This window comes from Leuresthes tenuis, unplaced genomic scaffold (genome assembly GCF_036924035.1).
Source record: "Leuresthes tenuis unplaced genomic scaffold, fLeuTen1.0.hap1 SCAF_21, whole genome shotgun sequence".
NCBI lineage: Eukaryota > Metazoa > Chordata > Actinopteri > Atheriniformes > Atherinopsidae > Leuresthes > Leuresthes tenuis.
Genome location: NW_027325375.1, coordinates 9,602,639 through 9,615,160, shown reverse-complemented (window position 1 = coordinate 9,615,160; position 12,522 = coordinate 9,602,639). Strand labels below are relative to the sequence as shown.

The window sequence follows — 12,522 nt, the reverse complement described above, 5'->3', positions numbered from 1 at the left end:
TCAACCCAAAGGAACTTTGTGGGTCCGCTCTTCAGTGAGACCACCACCTGCAGGAGGAGCTGTATGAGTTCAATGGACTGTGGCTCAACACTGACCTCAGGAAAATTTTGAAACCTAAGATGTTACCAAATGTCATATTTGCAGCTCAAAAGTTGGGGCCTTAAAGGATGAAGTTGCATAAAACAAAAGGATTCAGTTTGGTGTTGGGGCCCCAAATAGAGCTTAATTTACCAGCTGCCTTGGGGGGCCCCTGGTGATTGCAGGGCTCTTAGCTGGCCCTAGCTGGCCACACCAGTCCAAACTTGAGAATGCACAGACAAGGTGAAAAATAATTTGTGGATGAAAATAGACACCCATTCTAAGCCAATAAGCTGGTGACCTACATACAGTTAGTGTTCCTTCTCAGTAACCACATAATGATATCATCTCGATCATCACTCACTGCTCACTTTGTGCTAAGATGCCGTATAGAAATAAGTGGATTTAGAATTATTTGCTAGAAATTATGCATAACCCCCGAAAGTACTCAAAACGTTTCTGAAATTATTTTATAGAACAACTGAAATGCATAAAAGATTGAATCAAACTCACATTTGATTGGTTGTTTTTGCACTGTTACCTTTTAGCTCATTTTACTTAGAAACAATACCTACTGCGTGGAAGACTGAAAAAACACTACAGTGAGGATGATGAGGATGGTTTAAGAAAATATCTCTCGTGAGCAGTTATTGGAACATCTTGTAATTGTAAACTCATGTAGGACTGTTTAAACTTTGTCAGTGTACAGTATTGGTCAACCTTTTAACTTGTTCCATAAAGGCACAATTTATATGTATACAGTTATGCTTTGTATTAGAGGGATTATATTCACGATAAATATATCATTAAACACCTATTACATCTAACTTGTTACAAATCAGTTTATATGCGAATTATAGATGAAAATGTTACCATATTTTTATTTTATCTCAGTTTTTAAGCCTCTGTTCAATGATGTACATGTATTTCATGTGAAGCCTGTGGATATCTGTGGTTTTGACAGCAATGAGCGGCTTATAACATTTAGAAAGTTGATTAACTCTCTCATGATGACTTTAATACTGAAAAGTGTAAAACGGAAGTTAAGACAGAGCTTCAATAATACGCCGGATTGATGCAAAGAAAAACTCGTATCGATCGTATTCGAACAAACTCATATTCGCTTAACTAATGTTGATATCAGGTAGGATTTACATTTTAGAAAGTTTGATGTTTGTTATGGTATGATAGCTTCACAAAATAAAGATTGAGAGCATTATTTTGAGCATTTCTTTGGTGATTTCAGATGATGATTATGCTCCTTATTAGACTGACTTCAATATGAATCTGTATTATTATATATTGTCTTTATTTACCCCAAAACATTTTACAAAAAAGGTGACACATGCAAAGACAAGTGCCACAAGTAATTGAATTAGTTGAACTTTCATCCAGAAAAGAACATTTGTCACCATAACTTACAATACGCGAACAAAACGTACAATGTATTTTACACTTCTAGGACAATGCAAATAGAGAGCAAATAATCGAGCACAAAAGTGGACTTTAAACATTTCTGTCTGAAATTTTTGTTTTGCAGCACTGAATTGAAACCTCAGTGATTGTTTCACACAGTCACGCTCACGGCTGGACCATCAGCAGGAAAAAGGAAAATGTTGAGACCTTTAGACCTGCTTGGCTCACTGTGTGGACACCGCTCCATGACACCGAGAATACCTTAATGATTACTTATTACTTATTATACTAAATTACTTGGTGATATAAGCCACCACTGTTGTTGTTTCACGCTCACGGGATTATGAAACAAGAAAATCCAGGAAAGGATCACATAACCGTTAGAATTTTGAGATATTAGTAACTTCATTAGAAATGTAAGTAGGACTGTGGTTTTAGTCACTGTCCCATGTAGAGAGCACCTCCTGAGAGATGAGGCGAACATATGGTGCATATTCCTACACTGGTGTTTAATAAGATGAACACACATCCATAGACAAGGAAACATATTCTCAGTCAGTGGTGCTGAGAAAAAAAGCTCTGCGCTCACTTAACTTGCAACTAGGGCTGCAGGTTGTGTTTCTTTTCTTTTCTTTTTTTTTTTTTGCACATGTATCAACAATACTGTAACGGACCCAATTATACATTGCGGCTGTTTGGATTGTGTTCAGTAAGGTTGTACTGCAGTGTATGGGACTGCGGGAAGTCTGGAGGGAGGCTTTGAAGCCTGTCAGTCATGGCAGTTGCCATGGCAACGATGGGGGTGAAGTAGCCAGCTGGGTTTAGTGGAAGACCTGTGGGTGGTGCCCGGAATGTGTCACACCGTGTGTGTGTGTGTGTGTGAAGGGAGAGAGACGTGACAGACCTAATGTTGATAACGCTATATGCCGGTTTGATTGCGTGTTTTATTGTTTTAGCTACGGCCCACAGTAACCTGTGTTCAAGATGAGGAATAAAGACCAGCAAAACCAGTTCATGATTCGTAGCTCCATTATTCCGGCTTAGGGTCTTTTTTTACACTTTGTTTTTTTCACTTTATGTCATGTATTTATTTTTGGGTAAATACAGTTTTGGGTGCAGCAGCGCCGCCAGTAGGGGGTGCTGCAGCACCCCAGGCACCCCTACTTCACACGGAACTGCACACATAAACCCCGGGGCTGTGTACTACTCCATTAGATTAATACAGTACATGATGCATGGAGACAGAGAGAAGAAAGGGGTTAATAAAAGAGGTCTGCTGCCTTTTTCTTTCTCCCAGTGCCTTAATCACATGGTAATATTCGGTTTGAATGTTTACTCCCCACAACTTTATTAGCCCATTTACTCATGGTCAAGAACAAAACAAGAAATGTCACACAGTTAAATGAAGGGTCGAACTGTTCCATTAAATTAAGGACCATTTTATAAGATGAATCACGCTCCGCAAAGACCACTAAATATCATTCCTTGGAGTAAGTCAGGGCTATAAAGAAAGCCACTTGAAGCAACGTGAAATTCATTATGTCCAAGATTAGATTTGCAAGGTGATCTAATACCCTATAAACATGAATAACCTATGGAACGACATTACATTCTTTCCAGATGTAGACCAGGATCATTCTTGAGAAAATACATATTAGCACTTTTATACTTTGTTTTATTTTCCTCCTTCTTATTTGAAGCACAGTTTGAATGGTGCTATAGAAGTAACACTATATGTCGACAGTTTGTCACAATGTGCTGTATTAAGGAAAATGTTTTGAGCACATTATAAAACTGGCCTTACAAAAGTATGTAAAGATTGTCGAGGGTCCTTCCTGCAGTCAGAATGAAAGAGCAAGGATGAAAAAACACTTTTCTTTTGAAGGTACGGACCGGAAGTGTAATCGTCGACTGCTTGATGCCGCGTGCGGACAGCTCGCAGCGCATTCCAATGTGAGCGAGATGTAACCGCGGTACGGACTTTGTGCTTCCAAACCCGTCTTCAGTCGCAGTTTGAAGGGAAAAATGTCCAACTTGAAGGAGGGAAACACTTGCCCTGACGGTTACAGGGCTTTAAGCACAAGTGAGCTGAGGGAGCTTTTACAAAACGACGACAAAATGGACCAAATCATTCGACTCAATGAGAAGGTGGGTATCTTCTCTTACCTCCAAGAAACAAAGTGGTGTGAGGAATTTGCGCTGAATTTAATAGCCAAATCTCCTCTTTTATCTCAATTAAGAAGCGTTTCCCAGCTGCTCTTTCTTTGGTGAGCTGAACGTGAGTGTGTGTCTTCAGTAATCACGTTCGGTGTGCAGTCTGTAAAGCAAATCCGCTTTCAGTGCATGGCTCATCGATTGTCTGCGTGGCGAGTGGTCGAATTTCCAATTCGTTTCTGAGAGCCCCAGTCCCATAATATTTTTTGGTGGAATCATTAATTATACACGCTGGAATAAAAACACCAAGAGACTTTTGTGTTGGTGCCGTACAAGTGATTATTGTAACGTAGGAAGCGTGCTTATTTTGGAGGAAGCATCATATGTTGCGTTGAAGACCCCACACGCGCTGTTTTGTGCTTTAGCATTCTACCATTTAAGAGTTGCTTCATGCCTATGAGGACCACCAAAACACATTGACGATGACTTGAAAGAAGAGTCTTTTTTATGGCTTTTTAAGTTGACTTTCAGTCAATATGTTTAGACATACATATATGAATAGCTACAATTCCAACTTTGAATACTGACTGACCTGTGTCCTCTTCACGGTAAAATCTAGTAAAAATCCCAAGACTCAGAAAGGATATTTGAGGGGTTGTGTGGTGCCCTTACTGACGTCAAGCTACACCGCATCCCTCTTTGTGTTCCACAGCCTCTCACACAGTCCTTCTATCATTTTACAGGATATTTATCACATTCCATTCATCTCCTAGATACTTACCATAACTGTTACTGGCCCCCACCCTTGCCCTAGCTTTAAATCCACTGTTCATATTAAAATGTAAAGACTTATACCATAAGCACACAGTATGTGACTGCATTAATACATTTATGTCTCCACAACATGACTTATGCGGGCCAAACAGACACTCACTCACTCACACACGCACACAGAGGGAGGAAGAGAGAAAGCCTGAACCAAGGGGTCCTAAACTTTTTTTCATGGGCCCCATTTATGAGATTTGCTCTGGACAAAAAAGGCTTTCCATCGGCATTCATTGGAATTGAATAGCCTTTTTTGCAGCCATGGGTGGGGTGATAACAGTGTGTGAGCAGTGAAACATAACCAGCATGGGTTTAGTCATCTTCCCATGTGTTCTCACTGCAGTGAACAGTTAAGAACAAGGAAGAAAAAAAAAAAAGATGAAGAAATTCCACTGCCTTCCTTGTTATTTTCTAAAGGACAGTTTCCAAACCACTGCACTGAATCTTTAGCAATGTAGCAATCTAGCAATGTGAGCACAGTTAACAGTCAGCGTGATTAATAAAGTGAAGGCTAAATGTCTCGTGATTTGGCTCAGAAAATTAAAAGGACTACTTGAAGGAGTTGACATTTAAAACCCGCCAATGTGAATGTATATTAGGATGATGGAGCGAAACTAGTTGAATCACACGAAGTGCACATGGTTCTGCAGGGGTCTAGCAGAATGAGTCAGACCTGCACAGAGCTCAGGGGTGTTCAGTGAGTGTTAACCCAGGCTCCATTTATTTGTCATCATCTAATAACGCAGAACTTGTGCGGATTTTACCAGCCACAGGGATGTGAGCTGCACACCTCAAAATTTGAATTATTTTAGGTCACGGGTGTCTGTGAAATTGATGCTTTTGCAATCCATCTGTCGTCTCAGTGTAATTTGTGAAAGCGGTACACTTCATTAATCTTATGTTAATTACAGATGTTATGTAAACCAACAACTTTAATCACATGTAATGAGTCATGACTGCTGCTGCACTGCTTGTTCTTTTTTCTCAGGGATACGTCTCGGAAATACAGTTGACAAGAACCAAAATCTTTTTAACCAAAAACATGTACAAAACTACATTTTTTTTTATAATTCAAAATTCACATGCGTGTTCACAATGTAACATGCTTAGTTAATTTTCTCTAATGCTGCACCGGGTTACAGGATCCACTCGTTCTGTCAATGGAAATTGAAGGTGTTTGTACCAATAAAATCCAACTGAAAAGCAAAATGTAACCCCCAAAATGTCTGCTGAGGCATTAGCTTTCAGTTATGTGTCATTTTTGTTTAGAAAGCCTAACAGAGTAGCATTTCTTTGTCCCCAAAATGATTGCTGCTTGATTTTCCCGCTTACGGATGTCACAAATCGCAAGCTCTGCATCCTCTAGCCTCCCCGTGAAAACTTCTACACTGCAGACGTGCTAGCGTGCAAATGTGTGGCAATCTGTGCCATTGTGTGAATGGCATGCTTACTCAACCAGAACAAAAACGAAAACTGGGTTCTTTGACCCTGATCTGCAGGTCACAGCGAGTCGAGCTAAAAAAAATCATTGAAATCCAGTCAACGCCCAAGTGATCGGTGTGTCCCTGCTTGACATACAATGAGCCACACGTCATGTGTGGCAGCCTCCAGGTGCTGCTGTCACTGTTAGCAGAAATCCCTATTTTTGCTGTTTTAATTAATAAGCGTCTCTGTTAATCCTCAGAGGGGAAGCTGATAGAAGAGAGAATGGAGAGGACCTCCTCTGAACTCTGAGCAGCTCCAGGCAGCCTGGCTTTCTAGGTCATTTGAGGTGAAAATCACAACAACAGACTGAGAATTGGAAGAGAGAACATTTTGAATATTGACTGCAGGCACGGAGGACTTGCCCAGACCCACGTAGTAAAGCCTCAGTCAAACCACGCAGCTTAACAATAAGTTAAAAGAAACTGTAAAGCTCAGAAAAGGCACGTAGAGTCAGCTGAAATTTCTCTTTGGGTTCGTGTCTGTTGCCAACACCACATCTCAAATGGTCATTTCCTCCATTATTATCATATAATACTGTTGACTATATAGCCCTTTTTTAGTATTCCCAAATGATCCAAAGTCCAAGCTGGCCTTCCACGATCTATTTTCCATACAGCTATTGAATTCTGAATGTGCTGTACTTTGGCTTTCATGACAAATCATCTTTCATAGAAGAGACTTTGACCGTCAGTTTCAGACTGATGGTTTTAAACTGCAGAACAGCCTCACTGAGGATAAAAGAAAAGCACCGTCTGTCCAAATGAGTTGAATCCCAAAAAACAACAGTCCTGCACCTTGTCTTCTTCAGTGCAGGACTTTTAACTCTAAAGTGCTCCCCAGTTGTCATTTGTCGGGATGGTAAACACTGTCAGCCTCCCTTTCCAGCCCATTCATCAAAAGCCCAACGACAGCAGTAGTTGTTGTTAGATAAACAGGGCCGGCCGGCAGAGGCAGGAAACGCAGCGTCCGATTTGATTCCTGTTGAAGGAAAATGGGCCGGATGAACAGTCTCCACGTCTGAAACGAGCTGCGTTATCTTTATCCCTTTGAACGAACAGCAGATCGTTCGTGTTTTGTTTTTTTTCTGCACTCAGACAGACCCTCTTATGACTACAGGGAACATTCTGCAAATTCCTCCAAACTTGAGGCTCATGCATCCTTTTGATGACCCGTAAAATGTGAGACAGATGCACCGTACAACACTGAGCTCAGTGCAGTAGGCTTCAGGCCTGAAGTGACTGACTCTTGAAAGAGAGCAATTGAGCAAGAAAAGTATCCGCCCGGGTATTTCTTACAGGAATGCTGAGACTGATGGAGGAAAAAGAGGATTCCGATATTTTTTTTTTTTTTTTACTTTGTGAAGCTCACAAAGTGGTATCGTGTCTGTGTTTGAGACACCAGCCATTTCAACACAGCTCAGCTCTGACTCTATTGTTGCGAGACTGAAGGCAGTGGCGTTCATTTTAATAATTTATGTTTTTTATGGTCTAGTGACAGTGTGACACTCCCCACCCCTCCCCCATACATCCCATTCTTCCAACCCCACCCCAACCCCCAAACAGCTGCATTCAACAGAAAATGATCAGTCAGAAAATGATCTCCTTTTCACGCTATTTTAATGCATACATATTTCACATGGTCTTTCTTTGTTGTTGCTGTTGTTCATAGGATATTCAGCACATTTGTCCCAACTAACTACACACCAGCTTAAGCTAAATATTTATGTTCACTTAAGCCAGTATGGGTTCATGGACTTTGATGTTATCAGAGACCAGCTTGACTTATGTTAATGTCTTTGTCATGTCTGCACGCTGTGCTCTTAATTCTCACACATTTTTTAGTGCTTCCTTATCTGATATGTCACCAGATCATTTTATTTCCATAGCACCTGTTATTGCATGTAAACTCAATTAGCTTATCACACATCATACCTAACCTACTAGTTTCATGTTTTCAGTTTGCAGCATGACACGATAAGTGAATTCTGCTGAAATGAAGCACTACTGTTTAAAGTTAAATATTGTAATAGGATGAACGTGCAGAAATGAAGCAGTGTCAGTATTATTATAAACAGTGTCTGCATGCTGATGTTAACGGCGTGGCTTTCTTTCAGTGGAAGCGACTGGAAAATGACTGTTTTTTGTCAGTAACAGACTGTAAATTAGTGGGACAGGTTTGACGCTTGGCTTGTGTCACTCCCTTCCTGTCATTTCTCAGTTTATACGTGGTTTAATTCCTCTCCTTGCATCACAAATGCATGAGCACAGAAGGCAGGAAACGTTTCACATAATGAGAAATCCTTGTTTCACAGCAGCATGTGCCATATGTGGCACAGCACCATCATCTGTCCATAGCTTTGTTCCAGCCGCTGTCACATGAACATCAACTGTGTTCGTGACAATGATGATGTTTATTTTTAAATCAATTTAGAAACCCCAGTTTGTCAATGGATTGACAGTGGATAATAACAGTAAACTGGGACAACAGTCTAAATGCCAGCACTGGCTTGGGTGGGATATGAGTGGAGAATGTGACTTATCACCCACTTCCTTCCTTCAGCTGTTACAGTTGAGGTTCTCCTCAGCAGATCACTTAACATTCAGTAGATTCCATGTTCTGGGAATTTTCCACTTGTAAGTAATGGAAGACAGGTAGTCTGCCTGCGACGGTGATTGTACCAGGCAGCTTTCAGTGGTTGTCTGCCTCACTTCAACACCATTTTTCTTCCAGTTTCTGGCTTCACTCAGCTGCCTGACCGTATCTATCTGCAGTATCTCTGTGCACCATCATGACTTTCCTGAACATATAGAGAATCAGAGCTTTCACAGGACATGGTCTCTGATGCATAAATGTGTGTCTAACCGCTCTAAAGCGTGATCACAACCGCTGAGTGCGCTGTGCCTGCAGCTGAACAGCAGCTCTCAACCATGGATGCTTTGGCACAATTCTCTTTGAATGTTAATTGCACCTCATCAGAGCAGTATGGCCGCTGTTTGTCTTCGTAACAGCATCAGTTATTTCTGGTAGTTTTTAAGGTGCTTGGCATTTAAGTTGGTCTAAACGTGCTGGAGCTGCAGCAACCCAAGGCTGTCTCAGTGTCTTCATCTGTTCTTTATGTCAGATTGTGTGTTTGGCCTCGGAATGAAGGTGATGCTGATCAGATGCATACCTAAGGGGAATTGTTTGATGAATGTGAATCTCTTTATTTACCCAGTTTATATTTTTTCCCTATACTTAAAACAAAAAAGGCAGATTTTACAGGCTGGAAACAGAGAAGTTTCTTTGCAACAGTAGCAGATTCCTTTTTTTTGTTTGTTTTTTTTAAATAAAGTGTAGGAATCAGCCTCTCTGTGGTCAACGTCTATGTTAATGCTCATTGGCTAATTTAGTGCGACACACATTTTTCTGCACAACTGTTTCTCGTGCATAACTCGTCCTGTCAGCCTGTAAATGAATGGCCACTGCTTTGACATTTTTCTTGTTTTTTTGTTCAGTTTCAGGAGCTTCAAGTGGACAGGGAGACGCTGCTGACCACCAACCGGAGCATAGCTGAGGGGAGTCTTGCCCGACAACCCCGCCTTAATAACGGCAAACTCCAATTGGCAGAGAAATACAGGGAACTGTCCAACCTGGTAACCACATGCTGGGAAAAACAGAGTCAACTGGGTGAGTTTATCCCACCACCGAGGAGACAGTGAGACTGGAGGGGGAGATGTTTCTGGTTTTGTATTGCTGAGATGCCAGTGGATGATCACAGTCAAGATATATAGTATAGGTCAAGATGAGTGTGGTTATGATGATAGAGTCACTGGTTCAGATTCCAGAGCTGGATGGGTCATCTCAGTCGTTTTTAAGGGATTTATTTTTCCGTTGATAGGACTTCTTTCATTATGACCTTAAACAGCTGGCTCAATGTTTAATTTACCTCATGGATGCAGGTAAATTAAACATATTACCTGCATCCATTTATGCTTAGATTGTCTCAGAGGTCTTAAAATGCTCAGTGAACCCAGCCAAATGAAGAATTTACCCAAATTCCAAGAAGAGGTTGCATCCCAACCACTTAAGGTCAAAACTAATTACACATGATATCCCACAGTGGCTCCTCATTGTCCTCCTTTGTAATTGCAGTAACACACACACACAACACTTACTGCACAGTTTGAGACATAGAAAGCAAAACTATATTTAAATCCCATTTGACTGTCTGTGGCACTTGTGCTGGATCAGAGAATGAGGGAAGTTTCACATCAGAGTAGAGAAACGCTTCAGAGTGTCAGTGAGACAAGCCCTCAAGTGCTCAGCATGACTGGAGTTTGGTCATGGGAACGAAATGGAGCATATCAAATGCCAGCAGGAAGCTTGCAGCAGTTGTCAAGGAATTTTCGGGATGAAGGGGGCTCGCCTTTGTTTAGGCAAGTCATGCTTTTGACAGGGCAGCAGGAAAAGATGTCTTCTAAGCCTTAGTATTACATTTTGAGCTTTAAAGATTCCTTACACTGTACGCTAAATCAAGAACAGGTGACAAAACAAGTTCTGATGCACTCATTTTTATAAGCAGTGTAAACTGCTTCTTATTCATAAGTCCAAGTAGAAACTTTATGGATGGGGCTCAGTCCTTGGTGTACTGTAATGAAAAGGCTTTGTCAGATTCCTGCCTCAGCTGCCGGCCAGTGATGGAAGTTGGGTGGAATGTTAAACTTCCTGTCAATGTGTGCGGAGCACACAGATGCTCTCCTACCTCCCCAGCGAAGCAGGATGGGTGGGGGTCCGACCTTCCTCTGCAAAACATCTGATTCTCATTTGGTGCAACGAAACAGGGAAAAAAAGACGAATGAGAAGGATTTCTTGAGGCGACTAACTGTAGCAGAGACAAACTGTGGAGTGGATCAGGGCAGACAGCTGTATTGTTTAATCCATCCTGCTGTTTGGTGGAGGGGATCTGGGACTCAGAAAGGCTGAGATGTGCTTGTGGTCCCCAGGCGCAGGTGAAACCTTGAGCCTTTCTGCTTCAGACAGTTCCTCACTAATATTGTTTCACTCTGTGTTCTTCTGCTGCTGCACAAGCTGTGCTTTCTGAGTGAAATATAATCCACCTCACACACACATACAGATACAGGCGAACCTTTTTCTTTTAAAGCAACATCTATTACTTTGATGTCATTTTCTTTCCCCAACATTTTTGATAGCCACCTGTTTAGATTTTTGCTCCTCTACTGGTTTTATCGAAGGCTTTGGGGTAGGATGGTGGGCGCACAAATCCCACGGTGTCAGAATCATGGGATTTGCATCCTGAGCCCTGTGTGGGTTTAGGTTCATGCTACAGAAACTCTTGGTTTGATGTCAAGATGCTTTAACTTTTATATTATTCTAACTATTACATTTATTTAGTATTCCTGAAAGATTTCTCAGCAGTTTTTTGTAGGAGATTATTCATGACTTCTCTTCTATTACTATCATCACTGTTGTGATTAGAAGCAGAAGCAGCTTTTTTTTATGTTCTCTGTGGCCTATCATCTGTATATTATTGGCTCAGATGTTGACACCGTCAGATCACTACAGTTATTTTTGGCACAGCTATGATACTATTTCAAACATCAATGTGCAGTTTCATATATGCTGTCACTAACTATGTGTTAAGGCTCAGCAGCATCTCTGTAGAAATCTGTTTTCATGTGATTGATAAAACACACAAATATTTCAAGTGACAGCAGCCCCAATTAACCACAGAGTGTGACAGCTACAAGGTACGGTAACTTTGGGTTGTTTTCAGGTAGATATATGCACAATCACAAGCCCAGACCAGACCAGTCTGCGTTTGCTGTATTTTGGATCCCTCCCTCTGGAAAGCAGTCTGAGACACCTTGGTGAGTGAGGTCGGCTGATGTAAACCGATCATTAGCTCAACTCCCTCTCCTGAGCAGCGGTTTATGAAATAGTCATACTTTATAAATGTGTCATCATATCAACATGCACAATATCAGTGTAGCAAAAGACTGCTTGGACTGCAGTTAATGCTGAGCTGTAGACCTTTTTCAAGGCAGAGGGAAAACATTTGAACTTGAAACAGAAGGACAAGCACAGGGCTGCATTTCACTGGTTTACACCTAACCAGGTGCACAGGTGCAGAAGTGGAATGCAGGTGCATTAATACACCCGACAGAAGCAAGTTTAACACAGCCAGGCTTTCTTTGTGTTAGCTGCTTTTCAAAACTTAAACTCAGAGATTATGGGTACTACAATGGTGACTGTGACCTTTCCTCAGGCTTTCCTTCTCAGGCTCATTGCGCACTCTCTTGAAATGTCCACTTTACACATCATTTGACCTTTCTTGCGTATAAAATATGCTAATCACCTTACACTTTATTCATAAGAAGAACAGTTTGTAAGACAATACAAAAGACATTAAGGATAAAACACAGCCGCTGCAGTTAAGACAAGAGGAGACTGCTGCAAGTACATTTTTAATTAGTAAGTTACTACATGCCTGCTGTTTATATCATGACAGCTGCACACGAGACTCCTAAACCTTTAAGCTTAAGTTTAGCTTGTATCAGCCATTGA

General features: G+C 41.2%; 1 protein-coding gene across 1 annotated transcript in view; it reads left to right on the top strand.

Annotated features, from left to right (window-relative positions):
* The first annotated feature begins 3,427 nt into the window (after window positions 1–3,427).
* Window positions 3,428–12,522, top strand: part of vps37d (VPS37D subunit of ESCRT-I) — a 39,167-nt gene continuing 30,072 nt past the window's right edge. Inside the window, exons 1-2 of the mRNA XM_072375036.1 lie at window positions 3,428–3,642; window positions 9,453–9,624. Coding sequence (XP_072231137.1) covers window positions 3,520–3,642; window positions 9,453–9,624 — 295 coding nt within the window. The 5' untranslated portion in view covers window positions 3,428–3,519. The remainder of the gene's footprint in view (window positions 3,643–9,452; window positions 9,625–12,522) is intronic.